Source organism: Procambarus clarkii, chromosome 37 (genome assembly GCF_040958095.1).
Source record: "Procambarus clarkii isolate CNS0578487 chromosome 37, FALCON_Pclarkii_2.0, whole genome shotgun sequence".
Taxonomy (NCBI): domain Eukaryota; kingdom Metazoa; phylum Arthropoda; class Malacostraca; order Decapoda; family Cambaridae; genus Procambarus; species Procambarus clarkii.
In genome coordinates, this window is record NC_091186.1 from 12,089,479 (window position 1) to 12,108,345 (window position 18,867).

Below are 18,867 nucleotides of genomic sequence, written 5' to 3' on the forward strand. Positions count from 1 at the left end.
TACATTAGAACAGGATATGAGGAATATATGCTAGAGCAGGATATGAGGTACATTAGAGTAGGATATGAGAAGTATACAGTAGAGCAGGATATGAGGAGTATATGGTAGAGCAGGATATGAGAAGTATATGAGGAGCTGAATCGTGAAATTCAACTTACTCAGAAGTTATATGATGATATGAGAGCTTACAGTAACAATTTTAGAAGACATGCTGCGGACAAGCACTGGCTGACTGACGGAGCGAGTATTTCCCTTGCCGAGCTGGCCCTCGCAGTTACGGCCGAATGTCAAAACCTGCAGCCGGGAGAGGAGTGGTATTAGCTGTCAACATTTTAGTATGCACATGTCTTGAAGAAGTTCACTTTCCACTCTAGATACACCAGCTTAAAGTATTTCAGTACTAAAAAGCTAACACCCATGCCCACACACATCTACATATATAAGATGGTTAAGATGGTTAGATGCCTACACACATCTATACACATAAAATACCCATGCACACACACATCTACACATACAAAACACCCATACTTGCACAGATCTATTCGTAAAATATCCATTCCCGCACCACACTCACATAAATCATCCGTGCTCACACACATCTAGACCAGAAAAAGGCTCTTGACAGAGTCCCACACAAGAGGGTGTTCTGGAAACTGGAATGTACTGGAGGAGTGACAGGAAGACTTCTAACATGGATGATAATTTTCTGACAGAAAAATGAGGGCAGTAATCAGAGGCAATGTATCAGACTGGAGAAACAGGGTTCAGATCTTATACCAGTAATGTTCATTGCTTACATTAACTGTCTACTAGCAGGAATACAGAATTATATGAACATGTTTGCTGATGATGCTAAGCTACTAGGGAAGATAAGAAACTTAGACGATTGTTATGCCCTTCAAGAAGACCTAGACAAAATAAGTGTATGGAGCAACACTTGCCAAATAAAATTTAATGTAAATAAATGCCACATAATGGAATGTGGAATAGGAGAAAATAGGCCACACACAACCTACAAATTATGTGAAAAAGCTTCAAAGAATTCTGATAAAGAAAAAGATCTAGCGGATAGAAAATTGTCGCCTAAGAACCATACATGAAACACTGTACAAGGAGCATATGCTGTGCTTTCCAATGTTAAAATCACTTTTAAGTACATGGAGAGTGAAATATTGAATAAATTGTTCATGAACTTTGTGAAACCAAAATGTGAATATGCTTCAGTGGTATGGTCTCCATATTTCAAAAAGCTCATCAATAAACTGTAAAAGGTGCAAAAGCATGCAACCAAATGGCTCTTTGAGGTGAAAAACAAGAGCTACAAGGAGAGACTGCAGGCATTAAATATTTGTATTTTCTTCTAGTTAAAAATAGAAGCAAAATAGATGATATGACCACTACAGTACACACAAAACCAGCGTTGAATGAAATGAAACGCCAATTTCTGGGTTGAGCCCTGGAGGCTCCCTGAAGCTAACGGACTGATATCCATTATATTAGTCTAGAGTATCAATTAATTCGATTGTTGAGCCTACTAGGAACCACGAGTCAGAACCTGGTTCCCTCAGAGAGACGAAGGGAGCAATGGTTTATGAACACTCCACTTTGTGAGAGTATAGTCATGTCTGCCATTGATTGGAGGTATCACCCAGACCGTCCATTCCATGGCCAGGGGAATGAACCGGGACAGGCTGTCTGCCTGTCCCGGATCCCTATAACCAAAACGTGGCAGCCTCGGGGCATCCGAGTGGGCAACCAACCTAGCCCGTTGCAGCAACATAAACCTAGCATGCAATGCTAGGTACAGGTGGCTGATACCACCTGTACTCGAACCTCATTGTCAAGAGAATAGGTAAATTGGAGTACGAGCAGAGAACATGACTCGCAAGACTCTTGCGAGTCAAAGGTGTCAATAACACCTTTGTCGTTGACACCTCTGTTTTGCCTTTTGACAGAGGCAAAACAGGTGACTGTCATCCTGAGACAAGGGCCCAGAGCAACCTTCAAACTCACACAAGACGAGGTGGAATTCAGAAGATGCATACATCAGTCAACTGAGCCCAATGAGGTTTTCCAAGGCCTGCAGGCTGTCTGCTATGGGAAGCCCTGGCAAAGTACTGGTACTGCAAAACTCGTTAGGCCCAAACTAACAAGGGAGAACTGCTAAAAACTGAACCCCTGCGATGTGTAGAATCACTGAGGCCTAGAGGAGAGCCATCAAAATACCTGAAGTGGACCAATAGCCAAAGAAGACAGACCCCCTCCATGTAAGGAAAACAAAATTATAAAGAAAACCCTTCAAAAGTATAACGTCCCCAGAAGGAACAAGAACGCAGCCGCTTTGTAGGTATGCAAGCTATGCAATACCTTGCGCCCTCACCAGCAACAATACCACTTCCTACCCAAGGCCAAACAAAGGCCACGAAAACCCCAGCTGGCTTATGGGTAGGGTAAATGCTAGCAGCAAAGACCCCTACGGAAGCGGTTCCCGAAAGCTCTATGAAAGGTAACCCTAGAACTCAAGGGTAGTACTTACAGGGTACTTAAGGAAGGTAGCGATAAGCGTATACAGCCCCAGTACACTTAAATTTCTCCTGGCCACCGCACTACAAACAGCAGGACACACTACTAAGGTACATATACTGCCAAGAATTTGAGGCCAGAGTCAATGACTACCCCAGATCGCATCAGCCAACAAACTGAAGGTGTGAGTAGCTGGCGTGGGGGTCTGGGGCTTCCCCCTTCCTCTCCTGGGGAAGGGGAGGGCTGCACAGACAAGCGGCACGGTGGCAGTGTGTGACGTTTGCATGTTTCTTTAGGTTGGGTGAGTTCTGCCTCTCTGTTCGGTCTTTGGTTGCAATTTTTTTTTTTTTACCATGTGGGGTATGTTTTGTTATGCCTACCTTTCTGGGTGCTAACCCCAGTCGATAGCAGACATCGAATGCCCCCAAATACAAGGGAAGTTTTCATAGGCCATTGCTCCCTTTGCCTCTCTTTTTTTTTTTCCTCTCCCAAAAGGGGGGCCAGGTTCTGGCATGTGGTCCCTGGTAGGTTGAACCCCAATTGACATGCCCCAGACTATTATGATGTATATCAGTCTGATAACTCCAGGGAGCCGGAGGGGCTCCCAACAGAAAACATTAGAAACTTCACTTTTGCTGAGTGGTAGATAGTTAGAACAAATTAAACAAGAAGGTGGTGGAGGCAAAAATCATCAGTAGTTTCAAAGCATCATATGACAAAGAGTACTGGGAAGATGGGACACCACGAGTCCAGTTATGGCCCTCGCAGTAACTGTAGCTCTCGCCCTGTAACTACACTTAGACCTAAATACAAAAAACACCAAAGCCCATGCACACACATTGTGACACAGGTGGTGTTACATGTGGTGCCCCTAGTGGTGATACATGTGTTACATGAGGTGAATCAAGTGTTGCCCCTAGTGGTGACACAGGTGGTGTTACATGTGATGAGTCAAGTGGTGTCCCCAGTGGTGACACAGATGGTGCCCCTAGTGGTGACACAGGTGGTGTTACACGTGGTGAGATATGCAAGAGCAACAAGAAGAGTGACGGCGCACCTGTCCAGTCTCTGTGAGGATGGCAGTGTGAGAGGGCCCCATGGCCACATCCACCACCCGGCACCCCACACTCTTCACCCGTGTGGCCACCAGTGCCTTCTCTACGTCTTTCTGTGGCAACCAAAGAGCAGGCAATGTTTTAGTAGACAAATTTAATGCTTAAAGTTACATAATTACACTAGTGACCTAACCTTCAAAAGTACCTTCTTCAGTTCATTCTTCAGTAGGACAAAATTATCTTGGTTTCAGTGAAATAATTTAGCATAGCTGCAGAACAGGTCTATTATCTTGAAATTCATTCCAAAATTTAAAAAGAAACCCAGAAATCTATTTCTTCAGCTCATAACCATGTCCCTGGGTGGGACAGAGACAATTGGGCACACTTCCTTTCACTTGATGCCTCTGTTCACCTAGTAGTAAACAGGTACCTAAGAGTTAGGTTGTGTGATGCATCCTGGCAAAGATCAGTAGCTGGCCTAAGTGAACCTTGATAGGTCTAACAGCCTTCCTGTTCCTGACTATGGAAAACCCTGCACCTCGGTCTTAGGAGTGTCCCTACTTTACCTTAATGTTATACTAAATGTCAATGTCACTTTGAACATGTAACATCGCCCCTCCCAACTTTGATCTCGATACATCATCTCTCATAACTTTGGATGTACAAGTAAACATTCCCCCATTACTCTAAACTTGCTGCTAAGCTCCAACATTTCCTTGAACTTGTTGCTAAGCTCTAACATTTCCTTGAACTTGCCGCTAAGCTCCAATATTTCCTTGAACTTGTTGCTAAGCTCCAACATTTCCTTGAACTTGTTGCTAAGCTCTAACATTTCCTTGAACTTGCCGCTAAGCTCCAATATTTCCTTGAACTTGCTGCTAAGCTCCAATATTACCTTGAAATTGCTGCCAAGGTCCACTATTTTACTGAACTTGCTGCTAAGCTCACTTTTATACTGAACTTGCTGCCAAGCTCCAACATACTTCTGAACTTGCAGCTATGGTCCAACATTACCCTGAACATGCTGTTAAGCTCCAATAATACCCTGACCTTACTGTTAAGCTCTAGCAATACTTTGAACTAATTGCTGCACTCACCAGTGAACCTGAACTTACTTCTAAGTTCAAATTACCTTGAACTTGATGCTGAAGAGTCCTCCTCCCTCTGAAAGCCCCAGCTTGTTTCTAGTGTTCTTGCCAAAGGCAAGCATGGCCCCCTGGTCAGTGAGCAGCAGGGTCCCGTCACCCCCACACTTTACGTTGGACACCACCACATCCTCGGGAAGCTCGATTTCCGTTGGCAGGCACCTAGGGAAATGATGGGTGGGAAGGTGTGGCTAGCCACATGGGGGATGAAAAATTATAGATATGGCACTTGGAGATGAAAAGGTACAGGTACGCACCTGGCGATGAAAAGGTACAGGTATGCACCTGGAGATGAAAAGGTATAAGTCTTACCTGCATCTTACTTGGAGAGGGCCTTGGGAGTTCTACTCCCCGAGCCCAGCATGGGACCAGGTTTGACTTGTGATAACCTAGTTCAAAAGGCTGTTGCTTGAAGCTGCCCGTAGGCAGCTACAAGCACATATCCACTACAACCCGGTTGGTCTGGTACTTCTTGCCAGAACTCATCCAATTCTCTACTTTTCTTCCGGCAATATTTCAAATGGTTGGTGGGAGGGTATTGAACAGCCATGGACACCTGATTCTGATCGTGCCTAAGGCACCTTTACTTCTCACTGGTTCTATTCTGCATTTCTTTCCATATCTATTGCACCAGTCTGTTGGTATTCTACCATGCAAATTTGGGACCTAACCCCCCTAATACTGTATCTTCTATGTATATATTATTTGACACCTCTCTTGTCTCCTTTCCAGAGAGTAAATTTTGAGGGATTTGAGGTAGTTCCAATAATTTAGGGGCTTTACCGTGTCTGTGTTTACTGTATATGTTCTCTGTATTTCCTCTATTTCACAAATCTCTCCTATGCTGAAAGAGGTGAGTAATGAGCAGTATTCAAGATGGGACAGCACCAGTGACTTAGTATTAGCATTACTGTGAGATCCCAGGATTTAACACTCTCATAATCCATCCTGTCATTTTCCTAGCTCTTGCTACATTTGTTTGGTTATATTCACTAAATGTCAGGTTGTCAAACATCATAATTCCCAGATCACATAATCCCCCAGACACCCAGAGATGAAAAGGTGTAGGAAGGTACCTGGAGATGAAAAGGTGTAGATAGGCACCTGTAAGTGAAAGGGTGTAGAGTTCCTCCATTATCTCTTTCTGTGCTAGAATAATTAGTTGAGAATAGGTATGAGAGGATCTTTTTGCAACCTCATCCCTAAATAAATTATTTATAGTTTAGAATTAATGTGTTGTTCTAAAACCAGCCTGTTCTCTCATAAAAATGCAATTGTTTTGCCTAACCAGAAATATATGAATCCAAGCACCCTGACTAATCTGTCAAAGCTAATGCAGAGAAAATGTCAATATTATGGTGAAATAAATTTGACTACAGTAATACATCACATTTTCACGGATTGGTCGATTCTGTAAAAATTGCAATGTATTTGGTGAGCAAACCGGTTGCCTAAAGTCCCTGGAACTTTAATCAAATGTTCTCCTGTTTTCATCTGTCTTCACCTTTTCTGGTATGTAAACACAATGTCTATAACTACCCCATTTCCATCCTAATGTCCCTGATTCAGTCTTTCATCCATTACTCCCTCCCTCTCTATCATACTTACAAGTCGTCCTCATTCCCAGTTCCCAACCTGCCCCCTTCTCCGCGACCCCAGGTCAGCACGACACCCTCCGCTGCCACCACCACCACATGTTGACTCCCGCAGCTGATGCCTCCTACGTCCACTGCTAGCAAGCGCTCTGTGGAGGTGATGCTAATTAGTACAGGGGGTAGATGAGATGTTGATTAGTTTGTGGAACACTGCTGATTTACAGAATTTTGCTAGCTTGGAAGGGGAGTAAATTAATAATCAGTGAAGAGCTTCCCTAGTTCTTCACTGATTAGTGAAAATGTGTTTATTAGAATTGGGAAGGTGGAACTTCACTAGTTTATGGGTGGGAGGCAATGATTAGTGGGTAAAAGATGTTTTATTAATACAATGGAGGTGGTTCTGATTAGTGTTGGGGGGATGTCTTGATTGTGTATAGAAAGAGGAAGATGCTGACTAGTGTTTGGGAGTGAACTGGTGAATGTGGGCTGAGAAATGTTTACAAGTGTGTCAGAGAAGGGAGGTTGATTAGTGTTCGGAATAGGGAGGTGTTGGTTGGTATGAGCGAGGTATTGGGAGATGGTGATAAATGCATAAGACAATAAATTGAGGGTGAATATTAAGGTAGTACTATCAGCCTGGTAGTAACTAATGGAGTACAGCAAGGATCAATGCTAGCCAAATAATGTTTATAGCTATATTAATTACCTGCCTGAGGGAACATAAGAGTTACATAAATATGTTTGCAGATGCTGCAAGAATACTCAAGCAAAATAAGTCTCAAAGAGACCACAATATCCTTCAACATGAACTGAACAAACTAAGCAACTGCAATAAATGTTGGCTAATAGAATTTAACATGGAAAAATGCAATTGAAGTGGGGAAGGTTATGACACAGATCCTAAGTTACCAACAGCCTAGGCAATAGAATATTAGTGAAAACAAGGAAGGAAAGGAAGCTTACAGTGACTGTTGCAAGGTAATGTCACCACACGACCACATAAACAGCAAAATGAATTAAACATATCAATGAAAAAAAACCAGCATTAAATGTAATGAAACGCCATTTTCTGGGTGTTACCCAGAGGCTCCTCGGAGCTTACTAGGCTGATATGCTACTGTCAAACTTTGCCATCAGTCATGTGTATGGAGTTCTGTGGGCCTACCAGGGACCACGAGCCAGAATCTGGCCCCTCAGAGAGACATGGGGAACAATGGCCTATAGAAACTCCCGTGTGGTTGGAAGCATTCTTTGTCTGCCATCAACCGGGTCTGGCACCAAGAAAGATAAGCATCCCAAAACAAACCCCTATTCTGGTGAAAATATTGCTACAAAAGCCGAACAAGTGGATAGAACTTCCTTAAAAGAAACGAGCATGACGTCAATGCTCACTCCCTCTTACCTTCCCTCCTCGACTCACTCCCTCCCTTCCTGCCCGACTCACTCCCTCTTTCCTTCCCTCCCCGACTCACTCCCTCCTTCCCTCCCTCCCTTCCTGCCGGACTCACTCCCTCTTTCCTTCCCTCCCCGACTCACTCCCTCCTTCCCTCCCTTCCTACCAGACTCACTCCCTCTTTCCTGCCCCCCCCAGACTCACTCCCTCCCTCCCTTCCTGACTCCCTCTCTCCCTGACTGACTTCCTCCCTCCCTTTCTGTCTGACTCCCTCCCTCCCTGACCAACTCCCTCCTTCTCTTCCTGTACGACTCCCTCCCTGACTGACTCCCCCCTCTCTGACTGACTCCCCCTCTCCCTGACTGACTCCCTCCCTCCCTCCCTGACAGACTCTCTCCTTCCCTTCCTGTCCGACTCCCTCCCTCCCTCCCTGACTGACTCCCTCCCTCCCTTCCTCCATGAACGACTCCCTCTCTCCCTCCATGAATGACTCCCTCTCTCCCTCCATGAACGACTCCCTCTCTCCCTCCCTCCCTTCCTGTCCAACTCCCTCCCCCCCTCCTTGACTGACTTCCTCCCTTCCTTCCTGTCTGACTCCCTCCCTTCCTGACCAACTCCCTCCCTCCCTCCCTGACCAACTCCCTCCCTCCCTTCCTGACCATTATCCCCAGGTAGTCCCTTCCAATGCTCCCTTCTCTCCCAACACCACCCACCCACCCCACCCCCTCCTACACCATGCGCCTCGAGCCACAGCCATACAGGATTAATACAGTACAGCCCGCCGCCTGGCTTTCATATCCGGCCAAACACCCACTTTTCTGGCTCCCATGGACATTTTGGCCGGATAGTGAGATAACTTTATCCGGTCTCGATTTTAGCCAGATAAGGGCGTTTTCCGGATGGTCGGATTCCGGATAATCACGTGTCTACAGTACTTATAGTAACGACGAGGACCATAATATATATACCAACATACAACAAAATTAGAACAAAGAAATCTAAACTATTGAGTTGGACAAACCAGAAAACTATTTTTTACTTGTGTTGCTTTGACAAACTAAACCCAACCTAATCTCCTTAGCCCTAATACACCATATCTGAGGCCTAATATAATACAAATATGGGTTTGCTATACTAGGCTTAGAAATATTAAGTTTGTGTTTTAGCTTCATTTATTTTAAAAGAATTCCTTACTAGTCAGTATACTACTAACTATAAGCTAAGAATGTACAAATTCTAACTATTGACGATCGTCACAATAGGTGCGATCTGTACAGGAGGATGGGGTAGAATAATATACAAAATCTATTCTTCAGTAACAGTAACTGGGGAATGGAAAAGCCGTCTGGAGAAAGTTGTGTCATAAATATAATACAGCTATTTTTAGGACTGCATATGGAGAAATATATATATCGAAGATGGGACTCCACAAGCATAACTCTTTCTGTAACTACAATTAGGTAATTATACAAACCACACATACCTTACTTTGCGGTAAACATGCGATAGTTCCAAGGATCAACGTCCCCACGGCTTGGTGTCTGACCAGGCCTCCTGGTTGGTGGTCTGGTCAACCAGGCTGTTGGACACAGTTGCTTGCAGCCTGACATATGAATTGATTACGTATCCTTTGGAGGTGTTCAAGTTCTCTCTTGAATACCGAGAGGGGTCGGCCAGTTATGCCCCTCAAGTGTAGCGGGAGAGTGTTTAAAAGTATTGGGCCTTTTACACTCAGACACCTGTTGCACCTCAGCATTTCCATGCAGTTATATTGCACTTCCTACAATGCCCTCTGGTTTACCACTTACAGGGTATTCAAGCCTGTGCCACCTCTTGAGTGGCTTAATCTTCATCAATTTCATCAACTTCACCATCCAACTTCATCAGCCTTCTGGTCTCATGTGGTATTATTTCTATGTACATATTTGGATTACCAATAATTTATGGTAGATGTTTTATTCAGTGGATTCTAGCAGGTAAAGATCTTTTCACATTCCCCAGGTCACCAATTTCTCCAGCTTTGAATGAGGCTGTTATTGGCCAGGAGCATTCCACTCTTATGAGGCTGTTATTGGCCAGGAGCATTCCACTCTTATGAGGCTGTTATTGCCCAAGAGCATTCCACTCTTATGAGGCTGTTATTGGCCAGGAGCATTCCACTCTTATGAGGCTGTTATTGCCCAGGAGCATTCCACTCTTATGAGGCTGTTATTGCCCAGGAGCATTCCACTCTTATGAGGCTGTTATTGCCCAGGAGCATTCCACTCTTAGAGAGCACTAGTATCTTGAAAAGCATCATCAGTGGTATGGCATCTCTTATTTGAAAGCTTCCTATTATCCAATTTGTCATTTTCTTGCAGTCATGACAGCTACTTTATTGTGTTCTTTAAAAAGTAATGTCTTCTGACATGATTACTCCTAAATCCTTTATAGTGCTTTTTTTTTGTTACATAGCAGGATTTGACTGTATTATGCATGTTTCCATTTTTAGATATTCACTTTTTCCACAGCACAGGAGCTGGAACTTATCTTCATAAAACTTCATATTATTTTCTGTAGCCCATTGAAAGACCTGAAAAATTTTAACAAAACAACAATTTCCTTTGTAATATATGAAACAGCTAGGCTAAATGATCAAGAAAACTGTGCATGGCAGACCAGCCAATGGTACAAACCTATGAGCTTCGGCTTGGTGGAGCTATTCCAGTCACCATGGCCAAGGCAGCCGGAGGTCCCATCGCCGCAGGTCATGACAATGCCATTATCGGAGGCGAAAATGGAGAAGCCATCACCAGCACACACACGTGTAATTGCCTTTCCCTTGAGGGACTCCACAACTGCTGGCCGCCCACGCCACGCCTCTAAGCTCTCGTGACCCAGCTGACCCTTCTTGCCCTCGCCCCACGTATACACCAGGCACTCTGGCATCAGAGGGAGGGGGCACAAATCATATAGGAATACTGTCAGCTGGGAGGCAGGAGAGTCACATATTAATAAAGCATGAGTTCATAAGAACTCATGAGGCAGCATGAGTTCACATACTAATGCTATCAGCAGGGAGGAAAGAGGGTTATGTATTAATGCTACCAGTAGAGGGGCAGGTCATGTATTCACACCATCAGTAGAAGTGTAACATTATTGTACATTTTTTAGAATCCTTTTGTAACTTTTAGAACCCTAGCCCCAATGGATATATACATACAAGGCAATAAATGAGCGCCACAGCCACCCCTACAGGAGTGGAAGATTGAGACACCATACTGGAATATTGGCAGAATATTATGCCAAGGGTAATTATATGCAAGAGCTATCTATTCTAAATACTGCAGCTGCCACCACCTCCACATCTAGGTCTTTGATAATTACTGGCAAGTATTATCCATGACACGTGAGGGAAAAGTCAAGGATAGGAAAAACGCACACTTAATCTTTCTCTTGATAATTACTTAAGAAACAGATGTTTAATTATTATTAATTACAGCAAATTAGTTGATTGTTATTTTAGGTTTTATATGGCTTAGAGAATCACTGAGACTAAGCCAGCTTCAGTTGATATATGCTCACATAAATGACAAGGGAATGCACTGAAATGCCAAGTGAAACTTAAACATACAATTTATTAATAAAATCAATTATACCCTATTCTAAATATTCCTACAAATGGCAAAATGGTGTGATCTACAATGAATAAAACTTAGGAGTCATTTACCTTCATTACTCTGCTATTTCTGGTGGGCGGTTCTTCCCTGTCTGATAACAATGCTCTAACCCAACTGAGCCTCATTCCACACTAATTTTGTCAAAGTTCTCACAGTAAACTTTCTATGAAACTCTATCCCTGGGCACCAAGGAACTAATCACAAGGCCAGGAAACATCTTAGAACTCCAGGTGGGCATCATTTGGGCAGAGAGAGAGGGTTAAGCCTTCTCATGGAGACCCTGGTGCCTGGGGAATATCTTGACAACAGGGTTACAGAACAGTCTTGAGGGGTACTCTGGTTCCCTGTACAGTAAATAATTTGTCACTCCATAAGGTAATGGCTCCAATATCCTGCATGGGCACCACCCGAGACTCTTCAGGAAGGAAGGAGAAAGGGGACACGTATGGAGGGAAGAAGGAAGAGGGAATTAACGGGAGGGAATAAAGGAAGGAAAATCAGGGAGAACCAGGAAAGAATTCCTTAGTTGTTACAGAGGGGCAGGTCATGTATTAGTGTTATCAATAGAAGGGCAGATCATGTATTAATACTGTGAGTACAGGGGCAGGTCATGTATTAATACTTTCAGTACAAGGGCAGGTCAAGTATTAATACTTTCAGTACAAGGGCAGGTCAAGTATTAATACTTTCAGTACAAGGGCAGGTCAAGTATTAATACTTTCAGTTGAGGGACAGATCATAAACACGAGCAGGGATGGTGGACATATAAACATGACCAGGGAAGGTGGACATATAAACATGACCAGGGAAGGTGGTCATATAAACATGACCAGGGAAGGTGGTCATATAAACATGATCAGGGAAGGTGGACATATAAACATGACCAGGGAAGGTGGTCATATAAACACGACCAGGGAAGGTGGTCATATAAACATGACCAGGGAAGGTGGTCATATAAACACGACCAGGGAAGGTGGTCATATAAACATGACCAGGGAAGGTGGTCATATAAACATGACCAGGGAAGGTGGTCATATAAACACGACCAGGGAAGGTGGACATATAAACATGACCAGGAAAAGTAGTAATATACAGTAAACACTATCAGGAAAGTAGGTCATATAAACACAATCAAGGGGGACAATACCTGAGGTAAGGAGAACAAGGTGGGTGCTGGAGACAGCCAGTTCCTTAACTCGGGTCCTAGGAGGGAGAGGGACTGGGTTGAGGCTGATTGCGGAGTCGTAGACCTTCATGTGGTAGACCACCGAGCGGGGCGGCCGAGATGACCTGAATAACGAAGCCATTCCTGTACTCAACAGCTCAGAAGTGAAACATCAGCACAAGGGTAAAACTGCAACTTATAATTTAAGACCTTAGCTAATGGATTAAACCCAAGCTCATTGATTAAAACAAAGCTCATGGATTAAACCTTATCTTATGGATTATGGCCCAGCTCATGGATTAAACTTCAGCTTATGGATTAAACCCCAGTGCATAGATTATAACTCAGCTCATGGATTAAAGCCAAGCACATGGATTAAACTCAAGCTTAGAGTTAAAACCCCAGCTCATGGTTAAAACCCAAGCTCATGGCTAAACACCCAGCTCATAGGTAAAAATCCCCAAAATATGTAAAACCCCAGCAAAAGGGTAAAACCCCAGCTCATAAGAGTAAATCCATAACTCATGGGTAAATCTTCATTTCACTAGTAAAGCTTAATCATAGTCAAATCCTGTCCAAACTTCTCATTGACAGGAAACTTAAACCACTAAGTTGGGTACCTGGAGGCATGGGTCTGTCTGGCAGCCTCGATAGACTGCTTGAGCTCGTCGTCAATTTCCTCCATGCCCATATTATCGTAAAATTGGGCTAGCAGCTCCGGAAGACGCTCTGACACAACCTGCAGGGATTACAATGCTATAACAGGAATCATCTGGATTAAGCAAACTAAAATAAAATTGGCATAAACTATAGTAATTAATTAGCATTATAAGTGATTAACTAAATAAAAGTCATCCTGAATGATGAAGCCTTTGTAAATAATGTTGTAAATAAGTGTATATCAGTACTGTTATTATAATCTGGTATAAATCTGACACTCATCAATACTTGTTACACAGGAAACATCCCTACAACAATGGGCATGAATGGCAGTAATGCCTCCAGGTAGCCAAATTTAAACATGATAATTTATAATGTGAATGGTTTTCACAAATGAATGGTAAACTGGAGCAAGAGGTGATACTGTACTTCTAGACTTAGGAATGTGAGTCTCACTGCTCAGCGTCACCCTTGTGGATGGGTCATCTCACTTACATACCATTTTCACAGAGTGGACCGCTGACGAAGTGTCCTTCCATTGGCTCAGTGAGATGTTTAATCGGGCCAAGGCAGACCTCTTCACATTGGCGTAGAACCAGTGCCTTCCATCCTACATGGCTCTGTTCCCTGACTGTGAGATTCTCGCAGTGGATGCTTTTTAACTGGGCTCCTTGAGGCGGGAGTGCATTTACCTTTATACCCCAATTCAGTTGTTGCTCTGGGCACCATCCAGTCTGGCATTGAACTCAAAGGGTGCTCCTTCTAGCTCCTTGGTGGCCAGCCCTTGGTTTGCTGGCCCAGTGTCTGAACCAGGCCATTTTTCCAAGGATCCATCTCTTCCAGCAGATCAGCCTAGTGGTGTACTTTGCTGGTTCACTTCTTTGTTCTTCACGTCTGGAGCTTTTGATCTGTCTATCACTATTTGCATGGCAAGTGGGTATCTACCTATCAGTGATTACAGGAAAATGAGGTCTAGCTCTTAATGCTGTGCCTACTAGCCTTGTTGTACCTACTGGCTGTTTTGTTGGTGTCCCACCTACATCTTTCCTTGCAGTGGCAGTATGAAGTTGTCTAATGCTCATTTTGCCACTACTTGTCTCTTCATCATCTTCAATTTCAGTCAGATCTGTTCTGTCTATTTTGGCTTGTTTCTCAATTGGCATCATGCCTAATACTGTCACCTCTTATTGTTAGGCACTAAAAGAGCCACTGTTGCTTGCATTCAATGTTGACACCTCTAGGGTGCCATTTACCAAATTGTCTCATATTTTTTTCCCCTCCGGCTTGCTCATGCTGCGCCTGAGCAATTCTGGTCTCTTGACCAGATTTTGATTTTTCTCTCCTTACCTCAGTTTACAGTTTTCCCTTTGACTCATGATTTTTAAGGCCATATTCTAGTTGGCACTTACATCCAGCTGTAGGATTGGGAAGCTTCAAGCTCTTCTCTGTAGGTGGAAGTTCTGTTCCTTCGGCCTTGATGGGCAGTTTGTTCATTTACAGCCTTTTCCTCCTTTTCTGGTGAAAAATGAGTCAGCAGATTTCTGGAGGGGGTCCTTTGGTAACTGATGCTTGGTTGGTTTGGCCAGGGGTGCATCATTTGTTGTGTCAGGTGGCAACTCTTCACTGCTACCTGCAGGCTCCTAGTTTTGCCTCGGTGGATGTCTTGTTGGTTGAACCTGCTTCCATGGTCCCACCATTCCAAGGATCACAGTTCTCAGGTTGTCCTCAATGTCAATAAGTCTAGCCATCCTGTGGTCTTCCATCAGGCTCATGATGGTCATAAATACTTGGCTCTAGCCGCAATCTCCTCCAACACGTCCTGAGCTGATATTTGGGCTCGGTTTCTGGATTTTAACAGGGTTCTGGCAGTTCAGAAATTTGGTCAACATTCCTGGTTCCAGTTGATTGTGTGTTGCTTGGATCGTGTCATCTGGCCTGGTTTTTCTTCTTCATCCTGGTGCCTGCCGTCTCTCCTCCTTCCTAGTAAGTCCTGTATTTGTTCTCTGTGGTTAGTTAGCTTCAAGGAGCCACCAGGGGTCTCCTTCCAGAAACCCAGCATTGTGTGCAATGAAATGACCCTTTCTAGAGGTGTAAAGGTGGCTCCATGATTCATCCCACCCCTCTCCCTCCAGGTTTGTTGGTTTGTCACTGGGTTGTTCATCAGCTCCAGAACTGACCCAGGAAACTGAATGGGGGCTGGGGCCAGGCTTCCTGGTGGTGGTAATCAGTACTACTGTAATGAGTTTCAATTTGGTTTGTGGGAATTCCTCCTTCTGTGTGAATCTTTGCTGAGTTGTTTGGCCATTTCAAGATTTCATTATCTGTGAATCCTACAGCTGTTTGGAAAGCTTCACTGACTTTCTGGAAGCATTTTCCGATGGAATAGCGGATTGTCACTCGCTCCCTGTACCTCTGTGAGGGAGGCGAATTTCTGGCTCTAGCCCTAAGTAAGCCAAATTGAATTTCTGCAATTGATGCAACCATTTAGTTTGGATCAATCTCACCAAGATAGCTTTAGACAGCCACTGGGGCTACTCCAGAAAGAGGCAATTCATTACACTAATGCTGTTTTTTTTAATTTTGTTCCTTCTGCCACCCTGAACGACGATTAATGACACAGGATGACAATATATAATGCAGAGCAACTCAGTATGCACAATAACATAACTGAAACAAACAACCCAACTCCCACTCTTCCTTATCATAACTTAATAAGTGACTAGGATAAACTTATTACCGTGTCACTTTCATTTCACATGTGGGTGTTGGGCTATTACAGCCCCAGCATAACGTACCTCAGCAGCAGTGGGGCGGAACTCGGGGTCCCGCTGCAGAAGGTCACGCACCAACTGTTTGAATCCTGGAGAATAGTTGCCTTTAATGGGAGCAAACTGACCCTAGGAAAAAACAGGGGGAAAAGGGAAATGGTTAGTTGGTTCATGGTTTGCAGAGCTCTACTGGTACCCAGATGAGAAGATAACAGTTGTACAAAACATACTATAGCAATGACCCGTGCATTCTTATAATAATTATTTGGAATTGGCTGATACCTGTAGCACTCACACTGCCACAATCACTGCCAAAACCATAATTTTTACTGCTACTACCACAATTATTGCCATAACTACCAATGACTGTCATTATTACTGTCACCAGCACCACTACCATCATTATTTAAAACCATCACCAGCACAAGTTCAACCACCACCATCAGCAGCAGCAGCAGGAAGAGTAACAGCAACAACAACACAGTCATTACCATCACCACCACCACCATCATTAGCACCACTGTCACTACCATCACCAGCATCACCACCACCATTACCATCTTACACTGTCCACCCACCTTCATAATCTTGTTGACGAGAGCAGGAAGGTTGGAGCCCTCAAAGGTTTTCTGGAGGCAGGCCATCTCATACAGTATACACCCCAGGGCCCAGATGTCACTCTTGGAGTCGTACTCCTTCCCCTCACACTGTCAACCATCATAACATATTACTATTCCATACATATTAACACATAATGTTAAAACATAAAATATGTCAATACACCTTACCTTGAGGTTACCTTGAGGTGCTTCCGGGGCTTAGCGTCCCCACGGCCCGGTCGTCGACCAGGCCTCCTGGTTGCTGGACTGATCAACCAGGCTGTTAGACGCGGCTGCTCGCAGCCTGACGTATGAGTCACAGCCTGGTGACTCATATTGTGACTACACAATACAAGTCTGCACACAATTCAGGTTCATACACAACAACTAAAGATGCAAAATGATTTTATAAACAAATCCACAAGGGCCGTGCCGAGGATTCGAACCTACGTCCGAGATCATCCCAGACGCTGCCTTAATCGGCTGAGCTACGACATGGTTCATTGATGCATCGCGTTATTGTGATTTCTGTGTGTGTGATTTTATAAAATATAGCTTAACACACAATACAGGCTAATACACAAACAATGTTAGTACATGTACTGTACTCAATATAGGTTAATGCATAATACAGATTTTTACATAATACAGGAGCCAGACTCTGGCTCATGGAAGAGACTCTCTCATACAGGAGAGAGACTCACTCACTCACTCACTCATTCAAGCTCTCTCTCTCACACACTCTCTCTCACACACTCTCTCTCTCACACACTCTCTCTCTCACACTTTTTTCTCTGAAAAAAAAAGGTGACACCCCTAGGGTCAACACTTGCAGCAGAGGAGCTCCAGCATATTTCAACAATCCTAAGTATTGTAGTACATGTTGATGGTAGTGAGTGGTGTCCCAGAGAACATAAAGGTATAGTGCTCTTGAAAAATAGGTGAGATAACAGGAAAGTGCTAAGGGAAGTGAAAAATCGGATGAGAAAAAGTTGCCCTAGTGTTTACAGTGCAGAGAAGAACATTCAAGATGGCCACTGGCAAGGGGAAAAACAAAACAGAGCTTGATTTTGAGGGATTCAATGAAGAAAGCATTGATATTAGTAGTCTACATAACAAGTTGGTAAATTTAGATACTATAGTGAACTCTCATGTAGAAATAATTAGTAAATTGAAAGAAAGTAATGACCATTTGAATAGCAAAGTTTTATGTCTTGAGGGTTTAGTGAAAAACTTGCGCAAGGATAAGAATCAATTGGAAACAAATTGCAAAGCCATGGAAGAAGAAAATAAACTCTTAAAAATAGCTTTGGAAGAAGTTAAAGTAAATTTAAACATAAATGACTACAATAGGTTAGGCAAGGAAATTCAACAGGAGAAACAGCTTTTGTCAGCACAGATGGAGGAAGTTACACAGGGAATAGAACAGTGCAAGAAAGATATGCAACTCACTTATGCACAAGTGGCCAAGGAGAAGGAAAAAATAGAAGAAGCAGTAAAGGAAGTCAAACACTGCAGCAACCAAGATAAAACAAACATTAGGCTAGAAGTGAGGAAAGAATTGGCATCTAACCCGAAGTTGGTGCAAAACACAGTTGATCGGAGTAAGTCCCTGATCATTTTTGGCTGCAAAGAAAAGGCGATAACATCTAGGTCAGAAAGAGCTGTAGAAGAAGCTAAAGTAGTAGATAAAATTGTTGGCCTCGTGGAAGGTCTTACAAACAGAGAGAATGTGTGCGACTACAGGAGAATAGGCAGGTACGTAAAAGGGAAAGATCGACCTTTGAGGATCACCCTAAACGGTGCCAAACAGATGGAAGAAGTACTAAGGAATGCTAGAAAATTGCAAAGGGATGAGGATGGGAAAGGGTGGTCGTTAAGACGAGATCTTTCAAAAGAAGATAGAGAGAAGCTGAAACTGAACCTCGCCGAGGCAAAACATTTAAATGAGAGCAGGAATGAAGAAGAAATAAATTCTTTTTTCTACAAAGTGATAGGGGTAGGCAAACCAGTAAAGTGGTACATAAAGGCAAACCAACAAAATCAATAGAGAGAGGGGGAGTGAAGAATAAGGAGAGGGGGAACAAGTTCCTGAAGATTGCATACACCAACATAGATGGAGTGAGATCGAAGATACTGGAGTTAAGTGATGTAATACAGCTGCAGACACCAGACATTGTTGTACTCACGGAGACAAAACTTGAAGATGTAATTTTAAATGAGGTCATATTCCCAAGGGGCTACTCAATTTGGAGACGGGACAGAAAAATTAGGAAAGGCGGTGGCGTTGCTGTGCTGGTAA

At 43.6% G+C, this 18,867-nt stretch overlaps 1 protein-coding gene across 5 annotated transcripts in view; it reads right to left on the minus strand.

The window, feature by feature from the left end:
- The window catches only part of LOC123765762 (serine/threonine-protein kinase Nek8), a 54,438-nt gene that overhangs the window by 20,068 nt on the left and 15,503 nt on the right, over positions 1-18,867 (minus strand). For all 5 annotated transcript variants that reach the window (XM_045754490.2, XM_045754491.2, XM_045754492.2 and 2 more), the window contains 9 exons: positions 16,545-16,673; positions 15,994-16,095; positions 13,159-13,277; positions 12,521-12,663; positions 10,390-10,635; positions 6,335-6,470; positions 4,714-4,888; positions 3,584-3,694; positions 190-294 (listed from right to left, as the gene is read on the minus strand). In XM_045754490.2, coding sequence (XP_045610446.2) covers positions 190-294; positions 3,584-3,694; positions 4,714-4,888; positions 6,335-6,470; positions 10,390-10,635; positions 12,521-12,663; positions 13,159-13,277; positions 15,994-16,095; positions 16,545-16,673 — 1,266 coding nt within the window. The remainder of the gene's footprint in view (positions 1-189; positions 295-3,583; positions 3,695-4,713; positions 4,889-6,334; positions 6,471-10,389; positions 10,636-12,520; positions 12,664-13,158; positions 13,278-15,993; positions 16,096-16,544; positions 16,674-18,867) is intronic.